This window comes from Ranitomeya variabilis, chromosome 3, assembly GCF_051348905.1.
Source record: "Ranitomeya variabilis isolate aRanVar5 chromosome 3, aRanVar5.hap1, whole genome shotgun sequence".
In the NCBI taxonomy this organism is placed as follows: Eukaryota; Metazoa; Chordata; class Amphibia; order Anura; family Dendrobatidae; genus Ranitomeya; species Ranitomeya variabilis.
This window is the reverse complement of record NC_135234.1, coordinates 450242299-450267974: the sequence shown is the minus strand read 5'-3', so window position 1 is coordinate 450267974 and position 25676 is coordinate 450242299. Positions and strand designations below refer to the sequence as shown.

The 25676-nt window shown below is 45.8% G+C and overlaps 2 protein-coding genes across 6 annotated transcripts in view; one reads left to right on the top strand and one right to left on the bottom strand.

The window, feature by feature from the left end:
* LYG1 (lysozyme g1) overlaps positions 1-1995 on the top strand; it is an 81667-nt gene extending 79672 nt beyond the window's left edge. For all 4 annotated transcript variants that reach the window (XM_077296536.1, XM_077296535.1, XM_077296538.1 and 1 more), the window contains one exon: positions 1758-1995. In XM_077296536.1, coding sequence (XP_077152651.1) covers positions 1758-1891 — 134 coding nt within the window. In that variant the 3' untranslated portion in view covers positions 1892-1995. The remainder of the gene's footprint in view (positions 1-1757) is intronic.
* MITD1 (microtubule interacting and trafficking domain containing 1) overlaps positions 1-25676 on the bottom strand; it is a 106353-nt gene that overhangs the window by 42070 nt on the left and 38607 nt on the right. The gene's annotated exons all lie outside the window — the stretch shown is intronic.

Sequence of the window (25676 nt, the reverse complement as noted above, 5' to 3'; positions counted from 1 at the left end):
CTCCCCCGGTGGTCACTGGTGGTACTAACTTGTGTGCTTCATCGCCTCTGTTCACCTGTTTCCATCAGGATGTGGGAGTTGTCTATTTAGCCTTGCTCCTCAGTCATTTCTATGCCGGCCAACAATGTTACCAGAAGCCTTTCTGTTGCATGTTCCTGCTCCTAGACTACTATCAGCTAAGTTGGACTTGTAGTCCTAAGTTTGTTTTGCATTTTTGTTCCAGTTCTCTGTGTTTGAATATTTCTGAGGCTGGAAGCTCTTGTGAGCTGAAATTGCCACTCTGGTGTCATGAGTTGATATTAGAGTCTTAAAGTAATTTCAGGATGGTGTTTTGAAAGGGTTTTCAGCTGACTGTGTAGTTCCCTTTTCTGTCTTCCTACTATCTAGTAAGCGGACCTCAATTTGCTAAACCTATCTTCATACTTCGTATGTCAATTTCCTCTAAAATCACCGACATTATATGTGGGGGCTACTGTCTGCCTTTTGGGGAAAATTTCTCTAGAGGTAAGCCAGGTCTGTATTTTCCTCTGCTAGGGTCAGTCAGTTCTCCGGCTGGCGCTGGGCGTCTAGGGATAAAACGTAGGCACGCTACCCGGCCACTGTTAGTTGTGCGGTAGGTTTAGCTCACAGTCAGCTCGAGTTCCCATCTTCCAAGAGCTAGTCCTTTTGCATGCTTTACTACGGTCTCTTGCCATTGAGAACCATGACACATATGCACATGTATGTGCTTATGACAGGTCGCTGACCCTTTAGTGACCTGCCCCCTTTTTTACATACTGCATATGTGTGGTTACAAAAAGCCAGTGCTGTAGCATGGTACAATGCATAATATGCATATACACATATATTCATTTATGCTTTAGTCCTATAGTATTGTGGGGAAAAAAATCATCAAAATGGTGAGTTTCGATAGATGCTACTGCGAAGGCGCCGCTGCCATTTTGATGGGGCCAAATTTTCTTTTTCTCTAGCAAAATGGCTCCAGCGGTGGCACCTGCGTAGTAGCATCGATCACGTTCCGATAGATGCTACTGTGCAGGTGCTGATGCCGCCATCTTGAGAGAGCCAATTTTTTCTCCAGCAAAATGGCGCCGGCAGTGGAGCTTGCGCAGTAGCATCTTTCGGAATGCAATAGATGCTACTGCGCAGATGCCGCCATTTTGATGAAGATTTTTTTCCACACAATACTACAGGACTAAAATATAAATGCATATAGGCATATTAGGCATTGTATGATGCTGCAGCGCTGGAACCATTTTTTTTTTTTTGTAACCACACAAGGTATCATTTTAAGGCCGGTGTCACACTTGCGTGTGCAAAGCGAGAAACTCTCATCAATTCCCAGCACTGTCACCAGCAATCAGGACAGGAGTGTGTGGCTGCATGTATTTCTATGCAGCTGAATGCTCTGGTCTGAACCGCCGGCGGCAGTGCCAGGAATTGAAGCGAGTTTCTCGCATTGCACACTCAAGTGTGACACCAGCCTAATAAATATAACAGCGCCAACCTGACAGTGTCTGTAGTCTACTGAGCAAAATCCTGGTGATAGGTTCCTTTTGTGATCTGAAACATTTATGTGTGACAAACATGCAACAGAATAGGAAATCAGGAAGGGGCAAACACTTTTTTGCACAATTGTGTGTATATATATACTTAAATTGTAATCAGTACAAAACAACATACAGGTATACGTGTGTCTTGACAGCAGAATAAATATACTTTGTACATTCCCACTAATCTCATGCATTATTTCACAGGTGCTCTTGCAGCTTACAATGCTGGTCCAGGCAATGTCACCAATTTGCATGATCCCGATAGCCACACAACAGGCAAGGACTACGCTAATGATGTTGTTGCTAGAGCAAAGTTTTTTAAAAGACAAGGATTTTAACTTGACTTCATAATACTAATAAAGTACCTATAGTATGTGGTGAACAGCATGTCTCTATGCAGTATTATCATTCCATAAAAAATAAACCTTCACAAATCAGTGTCCATGGCTATGTCCGTCTAATTTTTTTATTCTCTCTCACCTAATCAAGATGCCAAAAAAGGTTTATACACAACAGTAGAAATAAAAATGGGCAAGTAACCATAGACATTTGTTCAGAAAATCCTTAAATATGCTCATTCCATATAAGACTAAGGCTATGTGCACACGTCAGGATTTTGTCAGGATTTTGTCAGGCTTTTTCATCAGGTTTTGCAGCCAAAACCAGGAGTGGGTGATAAATGCAGAAGTGGTGCATATGTTTCTATTATACTTTTCCTCTAATTGTTCCACTCCTGGTTTTGGCTACAAATCCTGAGGAAAAATCCTGACAAAATCCTGACGTGTGCACATAGCCTTTTAGGGTATGTGCATGCAACATCTTTTAGATGCCGGCGAACCTGCCAGGTTTTCCATGGTGAATACGCTTCAGGAAAATTTTGGTGGCATTTTCCCTGAAACAGTCTTGATTGGTGCTTTGACATCTTTGCGATTTTTATTTTTTTTTTGTCTCAACTTTAACACTTACTGCCAGAGCCTGTTTTAACCTGCCTGACCATGCCAAATTTTTCAAATGTGATCAGTGTCACTTTATGTGGTAGTAGCTTTGGAATGATTCAACATATCCCAGTGATGCACACTATACTCAATATTAGTGGTATGATAGTGATATGATTTAAGTTTATTTATGAAAAAATTAGAAATTTTATGAACATTTTGAAACTTTTGCAATTTTTGAACTTTGAGTTTTTATGCCCTTAAAACATATAGTCATATTACTAAAAAAATTAATAAACAACATTGGACACATCTAGTCTACATCGGCATCATTTTTTAAATATTTTTTTGTGTTAGAAATGTAGAAGGGTTAAAATTTTAGCAGCAAGTTTTTAATTTTTCCAACAAAATTTAAAAAACTTATTTTATTAAGGACCACTTCACATTTGAAGTGACTTTGGGGCCCTATATGTAAAAAAACAACAACAAAAGTTACCCCATTTTAAAAACTGCACACTTCAAGATATTCAAAACCACTTTTAGGAAGTTCCAGGTGCCTTAAAGGAATTAAAACAAAGTGGAAACAAAAAAATTAAAAAAATGTATTTTCCATTTAAAATGTTGCTTTAACCCGAAATTTGTAATTTTAGTAAGAGTAACAGGATAAATTGCACAATTAATTGTGTGGTCCATTTTCTCCTCAGTACAAAGATACCCCTCAAAGAATTTATTTAGGGGTGCATGGAGCATCGTGAAATCACACGATTCACAGAAATGTATAACATTGGCCTGTGAAAACGAAAAATTACGGTACATTTTTTTTCCCACAAAAATAGTGCTTTGGCCCCAAATTTCTTATTTTCACAAGGGAAGCAGGAGTAATTGGACAACACAATTTGTTGTGCAATGTGTATAGAATACGACGATACTCCATATGTGGTTGCAAACTACTTTTTGGACACACTGCAGGGCTCAGAAGAGAAGGAGCAGTATTTGAATTTTGGAGCACCATTTGGGCTGCATGCCATGTCACATTAGAAGAGCCCCTGACATGCCACTATAGCAGAAACCCCCACAAGTGACCTCATTATGGAAACTACACCTTTCGAGGAATTTATCTAGGGGTGTAGTAAGCCTTTTTGAACTCTCAGGCGATTCAGAGAATTGTACACTGCTCACAAAAATAAATGGAACACTTAAACAACAGAATATAACTCCAAGTAAATCAAACTTCTGTGAAATGAAACTGTCCACTTAGGAAGCAACACTGATTGACAATCAATTTCACATGTTGTTGTGCAAATGGAATAGACAACAGATGGAAATTATTGGCAATTATCAAGACACACTCAATAAAAGAGTGGTTCTACAGGTGGGGACCACAGACCACATCTCAGTACCAATGCTTTCTGGCTGATGTTTTGGTCACTTTTGAGTGTTGGTTGTGCTTTCACACTCGTGGTAGCATGAGACGGACTCTACAACCCACACAAGTGGCTCAGGTAGTGCAGCTCATCCAGGATGGCACTTCAATATGAACTGTGGCAAGAAGGTTCGCTGTGTCTGTCAGCGTAGTGTCCAGAGGCTGGAGGCACTACCAGAATACAGACCAGTACACCAGGAGATGTGGAGGGGGCCGTAGGAGGGCAACAACCCAGCAGCAGGACCGCTACCTCAGCCTTTGTGCAAGGAGGAACAAGAGGAGCACTGCCAGAACCCTGCAAAATGACCTCCAGCAGGCCACAAATGTGCATGTGTCTGCACAAATGGTTAGAAACCAACTCCATAAGGATGGTCTGAGTGCCCGACGTCCACAGATGGGGGTTATGCCCACAGCCCAACACCGTGCGGACCCTTGGCATTTGCCACAGAACATCAGGATTATCAAATTCGCCACACTGGCACCCTGTGCTCTTCACAGATGAAAGCATGTTCACACTGAGCACATGTGACAGACGTGACAGAGTCTGGAGATCCTTCAGCATGACCGGTTTGGCAGTGGGTCAGTAATGGTGTGGGGTGGCATTTCTTTGGAGAGCCGCACAGCCCTCCATGTGCTCGCCAGAGGTAGCCTGACTGCCATTAGGTACCGAGATGAGATCCTCAGACCCCTTGTGAGACCATATGCTGATGTGGTTGGCCCTGGGTTCCTCCTAATGCAGGACAATGCCAGACCTCATGTGGCTGGAGTGTGTCAGCAGTTCCTGCAAGATGAAGGCATTGAAACTATGGACTGGCCCGCCCGTTCCCCAGACCTGAATCCAATTGAGCACATCTGGGACATCATGTCTCGCTCCATCCACCATCACGTTGCACCACAGACTGTCCAGGAGTTGGCGGATGCTTTAGTCCAGGTCTGGGAGGAGATCCCTCAGGAGACCATCTGCTGCCTCATCAGGAGCATGCCCAGGCATTGTACAGCAGGGAAATCATACAGGCACGTGGAGGCCACACAATACTGACCATCTTTTCCTTGTCATGAGGCATTTCCACTGAAGTTGGATCAGCCTGTAATTTGATTTTCCACTTTGATTTTGAACATCATTCCAAATCCAGACCTCCATGGGATATTCATTTAGATTTACATTGATAATTGTTATGCTTTATTGTTCTGAACCCCTTCCACTATGCAATGAATAAAAATTTGCAACTGGAATATTTCATTCAGAGATATCTAGGATGTGGTATTTTAGTGTTTCCTTTATTTTTTTGAGCAGTGTATAACATTGGGCTCTGTAAATGAAAAATTACATTTTTCCCACTACAGGTTTTTAATTTTCAAAAGAGATAATAGGAAAAAAACGAATGGTACAAAATGCTGCCCAAATTCTCCTGAGTTCGCCAATTCCACATATGTGTGTTGAAAACTACTTTTGAGGCACAGTACAAAGCTCAGAATGGAAAGAGCGCCATATTGGAGTTAAGATTTTGATGGAATGGTTTGAGGGTGCCATGTCACGTTGGCAGAGCCGGACAGGTCATAAAAGCAGACCCCAAATAAGTGACCCCACTTTACGAACTATATCTCTCAATGAATTCATCTAACGGTGCAGTGAGCATGTTGACACCACAGGTGTGTCACAGAAGTTTATACCATTTAGTGGTGAAGAACCAAAAATTAAATTTGTACCACTAAAATGTTGTTTTAGCCTCAAGTTTTTAATTTTCATAAGGGCTAATTGGAAAAAAATGTGCTGCACAGTTTGTTGTACAATTTCTCTTGAGTGTGCCAATACCCAACATGTATTCGGGAACTTATTTTCAGGTACAGTAGAAAACTCAGAAGGAAAGGAGTGCCATATTATAGTCCAGATTTTCATGTCATGGGTTGCAGGTGCCAGAGGAGCAGAACCAGGGGCATGTTTAGGGGGGAGCAGGTGAGACATTCTTCCCGAGTGCAGCCGGCACAGGGTCGCCGTCGGGCCATCTCCCCAGCAGGTTGCATTTTGCCGCTCTCTGTAGTGGGAGTAGCCCCTTCTCTGAGCCAGCTGTCAAGCTGACAGATAGCTCAGAGAATGTGCAGCGCGCCAGCTCCCTGTGATCAATTGTACTTGCGTCTTTCAGGCGCAAATATGATTGAAGCCCTGACCGCTGGCACTTCCTGGTCAGGGCGGCATAAGCAGCGTGATCAGGTCATGTTAAGAAACTGCTGATGTCACTCCTCAGCATTGCATAGGCGGCAGAAGTCTGGTATGGTAAGTGCTCCAATGGATTTCTTTTTGGGGGGAGCAATTTCACTTTTCCAAAGCCTTTGTGCTACCAGTAACATGGAAACACCTATATTTCCATTAACAGATGTTCAACCTGAATTGGGAATTTTTGTGTGGATTGAGTTGAAGCTTTTATTGGGAACATTTTACATAACATTTGTTATGTGCACTTACATCGGGGTTTCCATATAAACCCCCAAATGACGTGATTCAGACAAAACTCATGAGGAGTCCATTCACTCTAATGAGGCAGAGATACTTTAGACCCCATCTGTCCTCTGTTCAGCGTTGTCCTTCTTGTCAGAAATCCAGAAAACTATGGCAGTCTCTGCTTTTATGCACACTTAACCCTTCACCACCTGGGTTTTTCCGTTTTTTTCATCCACTTCTAACCAGTGTCATAACTTTTTTATTTTTCTGTCAATATGGCCATGTGAGAGCTTGTTTTTTTGCGGGATGAGTTGTACGTTTGAACAACACCATTGTATTTCCAATATAGTGTACTTGAAAACGGGGAAAAAATTCAGTGCGGTGAAATTGCAAAAAAAAGTGCAATTCCACAATTATTGTTATTATTTTTTTTACCATGTTTACTAACTGCTAAAACTGACCTGCCATTATGATTCTCCAGGTCATCACAAGTTCGTAGATTCCAAACATGTATAAGTTATTTTTTATTTAAGTGGTAAAAAAAATTCCAAAGTTAGTACAAAAAAAAGTCACCATTTTCCGAGACCCGTAGCGTCTCTATTTTTTGTGATCTTGGGCTGAGTGAGGGCTTATTTTTTGTGTGCTCAGCTGATATTTTTATTGATACCATTTTAGGTTAGATACTAGTGATGAGCGAATTTGTTCGGAAATCGATTGCCAAACATAAATTCGCCACGAATATGGCACATTCGGATTCATGATCGGAAACACAAGCAACATTTTATAAAATCGGGAAAAATCGGTAACATTTGGTAAAAGTGCTGGAAAATATTTGCATTGCCACAAAAATGATAATGGTGTATCATGAGCGTTTGGCACTTGTTTGATGAGGGGAGGGAGTTTGCAGAGCTCAGAGGCACGGCGTTCTTGTAAACAGTCTTTTCCCCCCCCTAACTTTATGTGTGCACATTGCAGCTAGCCAATCAGGGTGCAGGAAAAACCCACAATGTCCTGACACAACGGCTTGTGTCATTGGCTGCTGAAATCACATGTCCCTCTCCATATAAATAGCGGGCATCTTGTTTAAGCACCATTTTTACATTGTAAGGCCAGCCTCACACTAGCGAGTTTTACGGACGTAAGAGCGCAGAAATTACGTCCGTAAAACTCGCAAAATAAACGGCACAATTATTCTCAATGGGGCTGCTCCTATTAGCCGTATATTACGGTTCAGTATTATACGGCTTTCTACGGCCGTACAAAATCGCAGCATGCTGCGTTTGTCAGCGTATTGCGCAAAAAAATCGCTAATGAAAGTCTATGGGGGTGAGAAAAATACGGATTCCACACGGACCTGCAGTGTGACTTGCGAGAAATACGCTGCGGTGTTAGTGAAAAGTCGGTAATTCAATTGCCGGCTTTTCATTTCTCCTGCACAAACCCGACAGGATATGAGACATGGTTTACATACAGTAAACCATCTCATATCCCCTTTTTTTTTGCATATTCCACACTACTAATGTTAGTAGTGTGTATGTGCAAAATTTCAGCGCTGTAGCTGCTGAAATAAAGGGTTAAATGGCGGAAAAAATTGGCGTGGGCTCCCGCGCAATTGTCTCCGCCAGAATGGTAAAGCCAGTGACTGAGGGCAGATATTAATAGCCAGGAGAGGGTCCATGGTTATTGGCCCCCCCGTGGCTAAAAACATCTGCCCCCAGCCACCCCAGAAAAGGCACATCTGGAAGATGCGCCTATTCTGGCACTTGGCCACTCTCTTCCCACTCCCTGTAGCGGTGGGATATGGGGTAATGAAGGGTTAATGCCACCTTGCTATTGGAAGGTGACATTAAGCCAGATTAATAATGGAGAGGCGTCAATTATGACACCTATCCATTATTAATCCAATTGTTGGAAAGGGTTAAAAAACACACACACACATGATTTAAAAGTAGTTTAATGAAATAAACACAGCGGTTGTTGTAATAATTTATTGTTCTCTCAATCCATCAGGAACACCCTCGCTTGGCAAAATAACAAACGCACAAGATACATACCTTCAGATGACCTGTCACGTCCCACGAAGTAATCCATCTGAAGGGGTTAACTAATATTACAGGCACGAGCTGCGATAAACCACTCGCTCGTACCTGTAATCCCCGGGTGCTGAAAGGAAAGCAGGATCTGTACTTACATTGAGTCGCGGTGAGGCACCCTCTGGTGGATGTTCTCAAGAACTGCAGCCTGGGAACTTTTTCCCACGCTCCAGGTCATATGAGGACATCCACCAGGGGGCGCATCACCGCGACTGAAGGAAATGTAGGTCAATGACCTACATTTCATTCATTCGCCGGGGAATTACAAGCACGAGCACCGCTGCATTTAGCAGGGCTCCTGCCTGTAATATTAGTTAACCCCTTCAGATGGATTACTTCGTGGGACGAGACGGTTCACCAGAAGGTATGTATCTTGTGCGTTTATTATTTTGCCAAGCGAGGGTGTTCCTGATGGATTGAGAGAACAATAAATTATTACAACAACCGCTGTGTTTATTTCATTAAACTACTTTTAAATCATGTGTGTGTGTTTTTTAACCCTTTCCAACAATTGGATTAATAATGGATAGGTGTCATAATTGACGCCTCTCCATTATTAATCTGGCTTAATGTCACCTTCCAATAGCAAGGTGGCATTAACCCTTCATTACCCCATATCCCACCGCTACAGGGAGTGGGAAGAGAGTGGCCAAGTGCCAGAATAGGCGCATCTTCCAGATGTGCCTTTTCTGGGGTGGCTGGGGGCAGATGTTTTTAGCCACGGGGGGGGGCCAATAACCATGGACCCTCTCCTGGCTATTAATATCTGCCCTCAGTCACTGGCTTTACCATTGTGGCGGAGAAAATTGTGCGGGAGCCCACGCCAATTTTTTCCGCAATTTAACCCTTTATTTCAGCAGCTACAGCGCTGAAATTTTGCACATACACACTACTAACATTAGTAGTGTGGAATATGCAAAAAAAAGGGGGATATGAGATGGTTTACTGTATGTAAACCATGTCTCATATCCTGTCGGGTTTGTGCAGGAGAAATGAAAAGCCGGCAATTGAATTACCGGCTGTTCACAGATATCGCGCCGAATGAAATCTAAATACAGAATATATATATATATATGTGTCTCAATGACATATATATACTGTATATATGTTTTCCCGAACATTTGAGCACATAAATCCATTAGATGTCGGTTTTGCAAGCCTGCGCGAAAATCTCGCAGTACGGATGCCATACGGATTACATACGGAGGATGCCATGCGCAAAATACGCTAACACACCCTGACTACGGATCAATATTTTGGGAACATTTCTCCGTATTACGGCCGTAGTACGGACGTATAATACGTGGCGTATTGTCTTACGCCAAGTGTGAGGCCGGCCTAATAGTGCAGAAAGGCTGCCCCTGACGCTGGCACTGTTAACAGCAAGATTTCAGCTGGTTAGTTAGATGGTTGTATATCAGTCAGATAGTGTAGCTAGCTAGTGTCCAGTGTAGCAAGGCACATGTCCTACAAGTGTGTTATGCACTGTTTCTATAGTGCTCCATGCACAAGTATAGCATTCTAATTAATATTTTTTCACTAGCTAAATGTGAAAAAGCCTGCTGTATCCCACATTTTAGCTAGTTAGCTAGGTGGTTGTATATCAGTCAGATAGTGTAGCTAGCTAGTGTCCAGTGTGGCTGTAAAATTTACCTTCCAGCATTTTTTTTGTCATTACTGAGGTCCACATACAAAGCCAACAGGGCACATGTCCTACAAGTGCACTGCTTCTATTGTGCTTCATGCAAAGGGCCGGCTCCAGGTTTTTGAGGGCCCCAGGCAAAAGAGTCTCTGTGGGCACCCCCTTTAAAACATACCACGATTCATGATGCACAAATACAGCAGAGAAATATAGCACAGCCACGTAGCATATAACACAGCCGACGAAGAATATAACACAGCCCATGTAGTATATAGCACAGCCATGTAGTATATAGCACAGCCACGTAGTATACATCACAGCCCAGGTAGTATATAGCAGTGTGGGCACCATATCCCTGTTAAAAAAAATAATTAAAATAAAAAATTGTTATATACTCACCTTTTGGCGGCCCCTGGATCCAGCCCAGGCCTTAGCGATGCTCCCGCCAGGTTCATTCCCATGGATGCTTTGCGGCAATAACCCGTGATGACGTAGCGGTCTCGCGTGATCCTACGTCATCTGGGGTCATTTCGCAAGGCATTACTGGGAATGGAGCTGCCGAGAGCATCGCGAGGAGCGGAAGGCTTCGGGGGCCGCCTGAAGGTGAGAATAGCACAATTTTTTATTTTTTTTAAATTATTTTTACATTATATCTTTTTACTATTGATGCTGCATAGGCAGCATCAATAGTAAAAAGTTGGTCACACTTGTCAAAATGGGCCCCCCCATCTCGCTAGGGCCCCAGAACTTGCCCGGGTGCTGACGCCAGCCCTGTTCATGCACGACTATAGCATTCTAATTAGTATTTTTTCATTAGCTAAATGTGAAACAGCCTGCTGTATCCCACGTTGTCATTTAGTGCTGTGGTGATATGAAACTGTCTGCAGACCTAAGGCACATTAAAAACAAATAATATTTTCTGTTGCTGAATGTGATACAGCCCGCCTTATCCCAAATTGTCATGTTGTGGCAGTGATATGAACCTGTCTGTAGACCTAAGGCACATTTTAAAAAAATCACAATTTTTTTTTGCTGCTGAATGTGATTCAGCCTACCATATCCAACATTGTCATGTTCTGGCAGTGATATGAACCTGTCTGTAGACCTAAGGCGTATTTAAAAAAAACCATAATATTTTCTGTTGCTGAATGTGATACAGCCCGCCGTATCCCACATTGTAATTTTTGCAATAAAAAGTGTCTTTTAGTGTGTGACAGCTGCCAATCATAAAAATCCGCTAAAAAAACCGCTATAAATAGTAAATCAAACCCCCCCTCATCACCCCCTTAGTTAGGGAAAAATAAAAAAATTAAAAAAATGTATTTATTTCTATTTTCCTATTAGGGTTAGTGTTGGGGCTAGGGTTAGGGTTGGGGCTAGGGTCAGGGTTGAAGCTAGGGTTAGGGTTGAAGCTAGGGTTAGGATTACATTTACGGTTGGGATTAGGGTTAGGGGTGTGGTTAGGGTTATGGTTGGGATTAGGGTTAGGGGTGTGGTTAGGGTTAGGGGTGTGGTTGGGATTAGGGGTGTGTTTGGGTTAGGGTTTCATTTAGATTTGGGGTTTCTATTGTTTAGGCACATCAGAGCTCTCCAAATGCGACATGGCATCCGATCTCAAATCCAGCCAATTCTGCATTGAAAAAGTAAAACAGTGCTCCTTCCCTTCCGAGCTCTGCCATGCGCCCAAACAGGGGTTTACCCCAACATATGGGGTATCAGCGTACTCAGGACAAATTGGACAACAAATTCTGGGGTCTAATTTGTCTTGTTACCCTTGGAAAAATAAAAATTTGGGGGGCTAAAAAAACTTTTTTGTGGGACAAAAATGATTTTTTATTTTCACGGCTCTGCATTATAAACTGTAGTGAAATACTTGGGGGTTCAAAGTTCTCACAACACATCTAGATAAGTTCCTTGGGGGGTCTAGGTTCCAATATGGGGGTCACTTGTGGGGGGTTTCTACTGTTTAGGTACATCAGGGGCTCTGCAAACACAATGTGACGCCTGCATACCATTCCATCTAAGTCTGCATTCCAAATGGCGCTCCTTCCCTTCTGAGCTTTGCCATGCGCCCAAACGGTGGTTACTCCCCACATATGGGGTATCGGCGTACTCAGGACAAATTGCACAACAACTTTTGGGGTCCAATTTCTCCTGTTACCCTCGGGAAAATACAAAACTGGGGGCTAAAAAATATTTTTTGTGGAAAAAAAAAAAGAATTTTTATTTTCACGGCTCTGCGTTATAAACTGTAGTGAAACACTTAGGGGTTCAAAGCTCTCACAACACATCTAGATAAGATCATTAGGGGGTCTACTTTCCAAAATGGTGTCACTTGTGGGGGGTTTCAATTTTTAGGCACATCAGGGGCTCTCCAAACGCAACATGACGTCCCATCTCAATTCCAGTCAATTTTGCATTGAAAAGTCAAACGCGCTCCTTCCCTTCCGAGCTCTGCCATGCACCCAAACAGTGGTTTACCCCCACATGTGGGGTATCAGCGTACTCAGGACAAATTGGACAATAATGTTTGGGGAACAATTTCTTCTGGTAACCTTGGGAAAATAAAAAATTGGGGGCGAAAAGTTCATTTTTGTGAAAAAATATTATTTTTTATTTTTATGGCTCTGCATTATAAACTTCTGTGAAGCACTTGGTGGGTCAAAGTACTCACCACACATCTAGATAAGTTCCTTAGGGGGTCTACTTTCCAAAATGGTGTCACTTGTGGGGGGTTTCAATGTTTAGGCACATTAGTGGCTCTCCAAACGCAACATGGCGTCCCATCTCAATTCCAGCCAATTTTACATTGATAAGTCAAATGGCGCTCCTTCCCTTCCGAGCTCTGCCATGCGCCCAAAAAGTTGTTTATCCCCACATATGGGGTATACGGGTACTCAGGACAAATTGTACAACAACATTTGGGGTCAATTTTCTCCTGTTACCCTTGGTGAAATAAAACAAATTGGAGCTGAAGTAAATTTTTTTTTCATTTTTTTTTAAACATTCCAAAAATTCCTGTGAAACACCTGAAGGTTAATAAACTTCTTAAATGTGGTTTTGAGCACCTTGAGGGGTTGCAGTTTTTAGAATGGTGTCACACTTGGGTATTTTCTATCATATAGACCCCTCAAAATGACTTCAAATGTGACGTGGTCCCTAAAAAAAATGGTGTTGTAAAAATGAGAAATTGCTGGTCAACTTTTAACCCTTATAACTCCCTAACAAAAAAAATTTTGTGATGCAAAGTAGACATGTGGGAAATGTTACTTATTAAGTATTTTGTGTGACATATCTCTGTGATTTAAGGGCATAAAAATTCAAAGTTGGAAAATTGCGAAATTTTCAAAATTTTCCCCAAATTTCCGTTTTTTTTTTACAAGTAAACGCAGGTAATATCAAAGAAATTTTACCACTATCATGAAGTACAATATGTCTCGAGAAAACATTGTCAGAATCACCGGGATCCGTTGAAGTGTTCCAGAGTTACCTCATAAAGGGACAGTGGTCAGAATTGTAAAAATTGGCCCGGTCATTAACGTTCAAACCACCCTCGGGGCTTAAGGGGTTAAAGATCTGAAAATGCTCATTTGTGGAATTTGCAGCATTAGGAGGTCACATTCACTGAACAAAAAAGCTATTTAACTCCAAAGCATCCTAACCGGCCAAGTTACATGTTAACATAGGACCCCTTCTTTGATATCATCTTCACAATTCTTGCATCCATTGAACTTGTGAGTTTTTGGATAGTTTCTGCTTGTATTTCTTTGCATGAAGTCAGAATAGCCTCCCAGAGCTGCTGTTTTGAGGTGAACTGCCTCCCACCCTCATAGATCTTTTGCTTGATAATACTCCAAAGGTTCTCTATAGGGTTGAGGTCAGAGGAAGATGGTGGCCACATCATGAGTTTATCTCCTTTTATGCCCATAGCAGCCAATGACTCAGAGGTATTCTTTGCAGCATGAGATGGTGCATTGTCATGCATGAAGATAATTTTGCTCCTGAAGGCACTTTTCTGCTTTTTATACCATGGAAGAAAGTTGTCAGTCAGAAACTCTATATACTTTGCAGAGGTAATTTTCACACCTTCAAGAACTTTAAAGGGCCCTACCAGCTGTTTCCCCATGATTCCGGCACAAAACATGACTCCTCCACCTCCCTGCTGACATCGCAGCCTTGTTGGAACATGGTGGCCATCCACCAACCATTCACTACTCCATCCATCTGGACCATCCAGGGTTGCTCAACACTCATCAGTAAACAAGACTGTTTGAAAATTAGTCTTCATGTATGTCTGGGCCCACTGTAACCCTTTCTGCTTGTGAACACTGTTTGGGGGTGGCCAAATAGTAGGTTTATGCACCACAGCAGCCTTTGAGGGATCCTACACCTTGCGGTTCGGGGGACTCCAGAGGCACCAGCAGCTTCAAATAATGGTTTCCTGCTTTGTAATGGTATTTTGGCAGCTGCTTAATCCAATGAATTTGTCTGGCAGAAACCTTCCTCATTATGCCTTTATGTGCATGAACTCTGTCTGTGCTCGGTTTCAGTCACAAATCTCTTCACAATATGATGGTCACTCTTAAGTTTTCGTGAAATATCTAATGTTTTCATCCCTTGACCAAAGCATAGCACTATTTGATGCTTTTCGGCAGCAGAGAGATCCTTTTTCTTTCCCATGTTACTTGAAAACTGTGGCCTGCTTAATAATGTGGAACATCATTTTTAAAGGGCCACTGTCACCCTCTCCAGCCATTATAAACTAAAAGAGCCACCTTGTGCAGCAGTAATGCTGCAGTCTAACAAGGTGGCTCTTTTAGTTTTTGATTCAGTTATTCCCTCAATAAAGCGTTTTAAAATTTGCCCTAAATACCTGTCTTTAGACCTGGAGGCAGGTCCGAAGCCTCCTCTGTGAATCTCCCAACGGCCGTCACTCTTCTCTTCTGGGGATGTGGTCACCGCCCCCTTCGCGCTGTTTCTTCTTAAATCTGGCGCCTGCGCTGTGCGTGCCTGCCTGGGACAGGCGCAGTCTTCATTGTCCGTCATAGGTCAGATGCAGGGTGCCTGACTGCGCCTGTGCGGGCAGTGCGGCCACCCTGTTGCTGAATCCCCGCCCCGTGTTATTCATTATGCACAGTGCGGGGCTGGGGTTCCTGGGCATGCGCACTGCGCTGTTCAGACGCTCCCCCAGCTCAGACGCTCCCCCAGCTCCCCCGCCTTCCAGCGTTATTTGCGGCTGCTTCATTACAAACGCTGGCAAGGAAACCTGTATATTACGGCAACGCTGGAAGGCGGGGGACCATCTGAACAGCGCAGTGCGCATGCCCAGGAACCCCAGCCCCGCACTGTGCATAATGAATAACACAGTGCGGGGCGGGGATTCAGCAACAGGGTGGCCGCACTGCCCGCACAGGCGCAGTCAGGCACCCTGCATCTGACCTATGACGGACAATGAAGACTGCGCCTGTCCCAGGCAGGCACGCACAGCGCAGGCGCCGGATTTAAGAAGAAACAGCGCGAAGGGGGCGGCGACCACATCCCCAGAAGAGAAGAGTGACGGCCGTTGGGAGATTCACAGAGGCTTCGGACCTGCCTCCAGGTCTAAAGACAGGTATTTAGGGCAAATTTTAAAACGCTTTATTGAGGGAATAACTGAATCAAAAACTAAAAGAGCCACCTTGTTAGACTGCAGCATTACTGCTGCACAAGGTGGCTCTTTTAGTTTATAACGGCTGGAGGGGGTGACAGTGGCCCTTTAAGTAGTTTTCTTTTAATTAGAATCACCTGGAAAACTAATTATCACGTGTTTAAGATTGATTTCAGTGATCCATTGAGCCCTGAGACACAATACCATCCATGAGTTTATTTGAAAAACAAAACAATTAAATCTTTATCCAATTTGCATAATAATTTGAAACACGGTGTAGATTATGTGCGTCTTTCTCACTGGCTTCTTTTAAAGCTAGTTTGAGACGTGCATCTGTTACACCTATCGTGTGACGAGCATCAAGCGCTTTCTGGTAATTGGTGTTGGATAAATGAGTAATTCTTGTAGGCTGGATCCTGGATCTCGTATTTCCCATAGCCGCCCTGTTATTGTTCCCATTCCTGCCGTTGTCATGGACCTTTTCCTGATCAGTTCATGTAACGACACGTCAGCCATATTTCTCCAGCAAACCTGAACCTTACCAGCAGCAACTGCAGGGAAGAGGGCGTTCCAAAGCCACGGACAATCTTCTAGATTATATAGGCCTCATCCACATTTTAAAAAATTATTTTATGTTACTAATAGTGATGAGCGAATATACTCGTTACTCGAGATTTCCCCAGCATGCTCGGGTGTCCTTCGAGTATTTTTTAGTGCTCGGAGATTTCGTTTTTCTTGCCGCAGCTGAATGATTTACATCTGTTAGCCAGCATAAGTACGTGTGGGGATTCCCTAGCAACCAGGCAACTCCCATATGAACTCAGGCTGGCTAACAGATGTAAATCATTCAGCTGTGGCAAGAAAAACGAAATCTCCGAGCACTAAAAAATACTCGGAGGACACCCGAGCATGCTCGATAAATCTTGAGTAATGAGTATATTCGCTCATCACTAGTTATTAACCAAATACACAAGGGGAGATCTCAGTTTTAAATTGTTTTAAGCATCTAGTCAATGTTATACAGGCCTCATCGACAGGCCCCAAAAAATTATTCTGTTACTAACGTCATACAGTAGAGGACATTGAAATTTTTTGGAGCAGATCTCCTTTATCACACAGGCCTCATCGACACTGAAACAATTCTTTCTGCTGTGAATAACGTGATTAATCACGCCATATTTCAAATTCTAATTTTGTGCCGCTGAAATTCAGCTGTGTGCAGAGTAAAAAATCTATTTTTAGTTTCTAATAGTGTGCTCCTAGCACACTATCTGAGCAACATAACTGGGAAAAAGCGAGGTCGTGGAGGAAGGAGGATTAGGCTTGGTGTTCGAGGTGTATGTGTTGTTTCTGAAAGCACTAGTGAATCACTAACGTGACAACCTATCCAAAGACAACTGTCAACTTCTGTTACTGGATGTTGTAGTTTTTAGTGTGCTGCATTGTTCTTGCCTAATTGCATTCTCCGATATCTTTAGTGGGGCTTATGTGCCTGCTGTTGCTACTGCTGGAGATGTTAACAATAATTTGTGGAAATGTGAACAGTCCTGCTTGCGTGTCCATCTGCTGGGTTGAGTGTAGTGGAAGACCTGTTGGTCCCTATTATACTATTTCTAAAGTGGTAAAATTGATGCCACTTTGTTAGTGTCTGACACTAATTTCTGTAAATGTGTAGATTTCGCGTTGGGTCTCTTTCATGTGTGTTGCCTGTAGGAGTAGGCCTCGGATACCACTAGTCCTCCACTGTCTTTGAGTCAACTACCTGTGATACTATCCTTACATTTTTCTGACAATAGTAATCTACGAAACTGATATGTGTGCCACCTGAGTGTGGCTGAGCATCACTTTCAATTTTTTGAGGGGGTTTTATCACTTACCGTATATAGCGCCAATAATTCAACATTTGCCTCACTGCTGTGTTGTGGGAAAACGACTGTCAAGATTATCTTCCAGCATGTTTTGATACTGCAGCATGGGCACATCACTTTCTGGGGGGGAAGCAACAGGCAAAATTTACTTTTGTATTGTGGCTAGAACACACTGGCAACCCAGTAGCCAATATTATTTGGAATCATAACTATACGGGTAACAATCATGTTGCAGATAGTGCTGCAAGAAGGCGCTCATGGGCTGTTCTCTTTCATGAGGTCCAACTCCAGTGTGTTGGTGGTGGTAAAACACTCAAGCTTTCTTCCTCTATTCCCTCCTGACAACCAAAGAATCATTATCATCTTCATCTCCCAACTGTTGTGCATCCATCACCTCTTCCTTCTCGTCCTTTTCAGAGTCCTTCTCCATTTGTTCAATCCATGGCAAACGTCTGTGAGATGACAGACCTGAACTTATAGATATTGTTAACACTAAAGGTATCCTCCTCTGCTTCCTCCTCTTCCCCCAGGACCACCACCACCGCCTGCTCACCCACACTATTTAAAGTGTGCTCCAGCATGTAGATGACAGTAATATGGATGCTGATGACCTCACCACTAACCATCTTAGTAGCCATTAAGAAAACTTACCGAAGGGTGCAGAGGTCCTTCATCTGTATCCAGTACGCAAGTGTGAATTGCACCATGTCCACTGTGCCAGGCTATGAAAAATGTCATCCTGCACCAGGTCTCGGCGCTGCTGCCACAGTCACTGCAACATGTGCAGAGTTTAATTCCATGGTGTAGTCATATCGCATATCAACCGGTTAACCGGTAGTCCGAAAGATCTCAATACCAACTGAAGTGGAATGGTGGAAGTCGTCGGCACGACAGTGGTTTCTGTAGCAGTGCATCCAGACTGGGACAGTGGCGGAGGAATTGCTGTACCATCAGGTTGAGGATGCGAGCCATGCAAGGCACGTGTTTAAGGTTGACCCAGCGTAGGGCCGCCACCAGGTTTGCACCGTTATCGCATAGCTGTCCACAACTGTTGGTCTGTATGACAGCGATATCCAAGGCATATTATTGTTCACACTGCCTGATTACGGTGAGCCTGGCTGCACAGTGCAGAGGTGGGGGAGGGATTCTCTCTGCAGTGTTGGAATGTATGTTTAATTAAAGCAGAGGTTGAGGACACAGGTGGAGGCCGTAGAGAAGGCAGAACCACTTCAGGAACTGTTACATTCAGAGGTTTGTTCCGCAAGCCCTGAGGACTCCAAGACTTGGTGACACCTTGGTGTCTACTGCTTTAGTTCTCTATCCCCTGGTTTGTACTAGTTTAGTTCTCCAACCCAAGCTATTTAGTAACTTAGTTCTCCATAATTCGCCATCAAACTCAACCGTACCCAAAAGGATCATGCAGCCTTTATCTACCCACCATTTGCTCAAGATGATTGTACTATCATTGTAAATAAGCACCTGTAATTTGTGTCTCCCCCACCTCATTGTAGATTGTATGCTCTGAAGAGCAGGGTCATCATTATTTTTGCTTTAATTGTTTGATTATCTTAAACCTTGTAACTTTTGACTGTTTTATATGAACTACAGAGTTGGGCCTCAGGATGCATTGGTTGTCGTGGTTGCATAACTCTGTGTCTACGTAACCTCCTCATCTTCCTCCTCCTCATCCTCTCTGTTCTCCCAACTCTCGCCCTGAGAGTCACCTTCCTCCTCTTCCTGCCTTGACAGCACGGTACAGTCTGTGGGAGCCTCAAATATCGGAGTCTCGTCACAAATGGTTCACCTTCATCCAATGGGGTTAACGTCTGTTGACGAGGGTTTGGTTTATGCTGGAACAAAACTTCGTCCGGCTCTGCATCAAAGTCAGAAATAATTTGGCCATTGCTGCAGATGATTTCCTCCTCTTGACTCTGTGAATCTTTAGAGTATACTTCCTATGCCCATGGCATACAATGTGTGAAGAGATCTGCAGACTAAGCCAGCTGTGGTTTTCAACAGTCAGTTGGGTGCTTGGAGAGTTGTGATGTGGGGGAAAAAGGTTAATTGGGGCACCACCACTGAGGACTGTACGGTGTGTGATGTTAAAGTGGAGGAAGATGAGGAAGAGGAGCAGAGGCAACTTGATGCAGCGCTTGACATCTACTGGAGCACATGCTCTTTCTGGCCCTCATCTACCTCTGCCTCACAACCCTAAACCCTATTCAGTACTTTCAATTCTTTCCTGTGTCCACCAGTTCCCCCTCCCTCTCCTCTCAACTGAATACTTTGCCTCACCACCTGTGAACTTGACACAATAATGTCCCACCTCATTCAAAATGTTACCACAGTCTTCATCACAAGCATAACCCACCTCTTCAACCTGTCACAACTGGTGTCTTCCTTCCTGATTGAAACATACCTTGATCACACCCATCCTCAAAAACCCCACCCTTGACCCATCCTCTGTGTCTACCTATCGCTCCATCTCATTTCTTTCCTATGCCTCCAAACTACTGTAAGAACACGTCCATTTTGAACTGTCCTCCCATCTCTCCTCTTGCTCCCTCTTTAACCGCTTACAATTTGACTTCAGACCACACCATTCCATTGAAACTGCTCTGACTAAAGTCACCAACGACCTACTAACCGCTAAATGAAAGCAACGCGAGTCTGTCTTCCTCCTTCTCCTGGCATTTGTCTATGACAGTGAACCATTCCCTCTTACTACAGACTTTCTGGTCTGTTTACATTACAGACTTGGCCCTTTGTTGGATCTCCTCATACCTAACAAACAGGACATTCAGTGTCTCCCACTCACACACCATCTCCTCATCTCTCCCCCTATGTGTCAGTCAGGGGCGGATTATAAGAGGGTCAATCTGGGCGGTAGCCCAGGGCCCAGTGGTGTGGGGGGGGCCCTGGGCTACCGCACAGATTGCCCGCCGCCATCAGGGCATTACTGCCTGTGCCCTGACTGGCGTATCATTTATGGGCCCGGTGGGCAGAGAGAGGGGGCCCGTCTCATCTGCTCACCGGGCCCATACTGGCGCTGCGGCGGTTTCCTATTGACGTGCGGGCGCGCGCCCGCACGTCAATAGTTAACAACAGCCGCCAGCCAATTGGAGGCTGGCAGCTGAAGTCGGCCGCAGGCGCAGCTCACACGTCGCCGGCGAGTGTGCGCTGCTGGAGGGAGCTCGCCGCTGGAGTGCACAGGTCAGGTGAGGAGAACTCGGGTTTTTTTGTTTTTTTTTTGCGAACGGCAATCCGGGGGGCCCGGGGCAATATGCTGGGCAGATTGCTGGACACACTGGGGCAATGCTGGAGACACTGGGGCAGATTTCTGGACACACTGGGGGCAATACTGGAGGACACACTGGGGCAGATGATTGCTGGAGACACTGGGGGCAATTCTGGAGACATTGGGGGCAATGCTGGAGGACACACTGGGGCAGATGATTGCTGGAGACACTGGGGGCAATGCTGGAGACACTGGGAGCAATGCTGGAGGACACACTGGGGCAGATGATTGCTGGACACACTGGGGCAATGCTGGACACACTGGGGCAGATTGCTGGACACACTGGGGCAGATTGCTGGACACACTGGGGCAGATTGCTGGACACACTGGGGCAATGCTGGAGACACTGGGGAAGATTGCTTGAGACACAGGGGCAGATTGCTGGAGACACTGGGGGCAATGCTGGAGACACTGGGGGCAATGCTGGAGACACTGGGGGCAATGCTGGAGACACTGGGGGCAATGCTGGAGACACTGGGCGCAATGCTGGAGGACACACTGGGGCAGATGATTGCTGGACACACTGGGGCAATGCTGGAGACACTGGGGCAGATTGCTGGACACACTGGGGCAGATTGCTGGACACACTGGGGCAGATTGCTGGACACACTGGGGCAGATTGCTGGACACACTGGGGCAGATTGCTGGACACACTGGGGCAGATTGCTGGACACACTGGGGCAGATTGCTGGACACACTGGGGCAGATTGCTGGACACACTGGGGCAGATTGCTGGACACACTGGGGCAATGCGCGCCCGCACGTCAATAGTTAACAACAGCCGCCAGCCAATTGGAGGCTGGCAGCTGAAGTCGGCCGCAGGCGCAGCTCACACGTCGCCGGTGAGTGTGCGCTGCTGGAGGGAGCTCGCCGCTGGAGTGCACAGGTCAGGTGAGGAGAACTCGGGTTTTTTTTTTTTTTTTTTGCGAACGGCAATCCGGGGGGCCCGGGGCAATATGCTGGGCAGATTGCTGGACACACTGGGGCAATGCTGGAGACACTGGGGCAGATTTCTGGACACACTGGGGGCAATACTGGAGGACACACTGGGGCAGATGATTGCTGGAGACACTGGGGGCAATGCTGGACACATTGGGGGCAATGCTGGACACACTGGGGGCAATGCTGGAGGACACACTGGGGCAGATGATTGCTGGACACACTGGGGCAATGCTGGAGACACTGGGGCAGATTGCTGGACACACTGGGGCAGATTGCTGGACACACTGGGGCAGATTGCTGGACACACTGGGGCAGATTGCTGGACACACTGGGGCAGATTGCTGGACACACTGGGGCAGATTGCTGGACACACTGGGGCAGATTGCTGGGCACACTGGGGCAGATTGCTGGGCACACTGGGGCAGATTGCTGGACACACTGGGGCAGATTGCTGGACACACTGGGGCAATGCTGGAGACACTGGGGAAGATTGCTGGAGACACAGGGGCAGATTGCTGGAGACACTGGGGGCAATGCTGGAGACACTGGGGCAATGCTGGAGACACTGGGGGCAACGCTGGAGACACTGGGGGCAACGCTGGAGACACTGGGGCAACGCTGGAGACACTGGGGCAATGCTGGAGACACTGGGGCAATGCTGGAGACACTGGGGCAGATTGCTGGACACACTGGGGGCAATGCTGGAGGACACACTGGAGCAATGCTGGAGACACTGGGGCAGATTGCTGGACACTGGGGGCAATGCTGGACACACTGGGGGCAATGCTGGACACACTGGGGGCATTGCTGGAGGACACACTGGGGCAGATGATTGCTGGAGACACTGGGGGCAATGCTGGAGACACTGGGGGCAATGCTGGAGGACACACTGGGGCAGGTGATTGCTGGACACACTGGGGCAATGCTGGAGACACTGGGGCAGATTGCTGGACACACTGGGGCAGATTGCTGGACACACTGGGGCAGATTGCTGGACACACTGGGGCAGATTGCTGGACACACTGGGGCAATGCTGGAGACACTGGGGCAGATTGCTGGAGACACAGGGGCAGATTGCTGGAGACACTGGGGGCAATGCTGGAGACACTGGGGGCAACGCTGGAGACACTGGGGCAATGCTGGAGACACTGGGGCAATGCTGGAGACACTGGGGCAGATTGCTGGACACACTGAGGCAATGCTGGAGGACACACTGGGGCAGATGATTTGCTGGACACACTGGAGCAATGCTGGAGACACTGGGGCAGATTGCTGGACACTGGGGGCAATGCTGGAGACACTGGGGGCAATGCTGGAGGACACACTGGGGCAGGTGATTGCTGGACACACTGGGGCAGATTGCTGGACACACTGGGGCAGATTGCTGGACACACTGGGGCAGATTGCTGGACACACTGGGGCAGATTGCTGGGCACACTGGGGCAGATTGCTGGGCACACTGGGGCAGATTGCTGGACACACTGGGGCAATGCTGGAGACACTGGGGCAGATTGCTGGAGACACAGGGGCAGATTGCTGGAGACACTGGGGGCAATGCTGGAGACACTGGGGGCAACGCTGGAGACACTGGGGCAATGCTGGAGACACTGGGGCAATGCTGGAGACACTGGGGCAATGCTGGAGACACTGGGGCAGATTGCTGGACACACTGAGGCAATGCTGGAGGACACACTGGGGCAGATGATTGCTGGACACACTGGAGCAATGCTGGAGACACTGGGGCAGATTGCTGGACACTGGGGGCAATGCTGGACACACTGGGGGCATTGCTGGAGGACACACTGGGGCAGATGATTGCTGGACACACTGGGGCAATGCTAGAGACACTGGGGCAATGCTGGATACACTGGGGCAGATTGCTGGACACACTGGGGGCAATGCTGGAGGACACACTGGGGCAGATGATTGCTGGAGACACTGGGGCAATGCTGGACACACTGGGGGTAATATGCTGTACACACTGGGGGCAATATGCTGGACACACTGTCTGGGGGCAATGCTGGACACTCTGGGGTAATATGCTGGACACACTGGGGGTAATATGCTGGACACACTGTCTGGGGGCAATGCTGGACACTCTGGGGCAATATGCTGGACATACTGGGGCAGATTGTTGAACACACTGTCTGGGGGCAATGCTGGACATAGGGGCTAATTAGGGGATATTATTACTGCAGTGATGTATTTATTTTATTTTTTGAGGACATTGTTTTAAACGGGGAGCGGTCCTGTTACTGTGTAGAGTTACATTATGTCGCCACTTTTTCTTCATGTGGTGTAATGTAGAAGTTGGGAAAAATTAAGTAATGTGTTCTGCAAGCGGAGCTCGAGATAACTGTGTTATTTCCTGCAGAGACAAGTCCTGGCTGGAAGAAGTGATGGCGGTCTGTGCTGGATGAAAGATGAAGGACTCCACCTAGAGACGTCACTGGTGAGTCAGTGTTACCTATACACTGACACTATACACTGTATACTATATACAGAGCTCCTGTATATGTCACCAGTGATCACTGTATTACCTATACACTATATACAGAGGTCCTGTGTACAATGTCACCAGTGATCGCTGTATTACCTCTACACAGACACTGCATACTAAGTACAGATCTCCTGTGAATACTGGCACTTATGGTGATAGTATTGTGTTTTGTTTTTTTTTATTACTGATCAGTATTGTAGTATTCAGTAACTATGTGGTGGTAATATGTGGTCTGGAAATTGTGTTGTGGTATTTGTTCCTTGTATGTGCTATTTGGTCACCAAGTGGTGGTAATATGTGGTCTTGACATGGTGCGGTGGTATTTGTTCCTTGTATGTGATATTATTCGATCACTGTGGTTGTAATTTGTGGTCTGGTCATGGTGCGGTGGTATCTGTTCCTTGTATGTGATATTGGTCAAAATATACCTAAATTGTATTGCATATTTTAACAAATATTTAATAGGTTACAGTAGAGTAGGGCCCGGCCATTTTTCGGGAATAATCTGGTTCAGGTATCACATGACCCCCGTCATAAGACTGGGGGGGCCCACAGTGTCTGAACAGCCCGGGGCCCTGGCTACCCTTAATCCACCCCTGGTGTCAGTATCCACTAAAGTTCAGTTGTAGGACCGGGAAGTATGCTTAGAGGGCGCACGTGCTGCGTTCCTTCCCTCTTAAAGAGACCGCCTCCATCAACCTAAAGTATTCCCAAACTATAGCTGGGCGACACCTTCTATTTAAGGCTTCTCCTCCAATATGGAGGTGCCTGAGCTACATTGTTAGTTTGCCTTGCATGCTTGCTAGTTGTAAGGATCCCCAGGTCCGCCTGTCTGCTTGTCTACCTTGTACTCATCTGCTCTTAACTGTCTGTCCCGTCTGCTTGTACCTGTCTGCGCTCTTCTGTCCATCAGCCGGTCCAGATCGCACCTGTCAGTGCCCATCTGTACCTGTGGTTCCAGAGTCCCTACAGTGCCTGCCTGTTTCATCCCTCCTTTGGGCCGTAGCAGCTTACCCGCTGTAAGGGGTCAGCTGCCATATTCTGTAGGTCAGCCATGGAGTAGCACCTGGTGCCACCTCTTTGTACCTCCTTCGGTCGCAGCTTTTGCCTGCTGCCACTTGTCCGAGTAGGGATTTGGTAGGCCACCTACTGTAGTTAAGCCCCTTCCAGGTTTTCAGAGGGATATGGAACAGTGATTCCACCACCTTGCCCATTACATTCTCTATCTGCAGGGTTGGCTGTAGTGGAAGAGGTGTCTGTCCCCACTATGCTAATTCTACTTTATTGCAATTGATGTCACTTTGTTGGTGTCTGCCACTAATTTTTGCAAATGTGTAG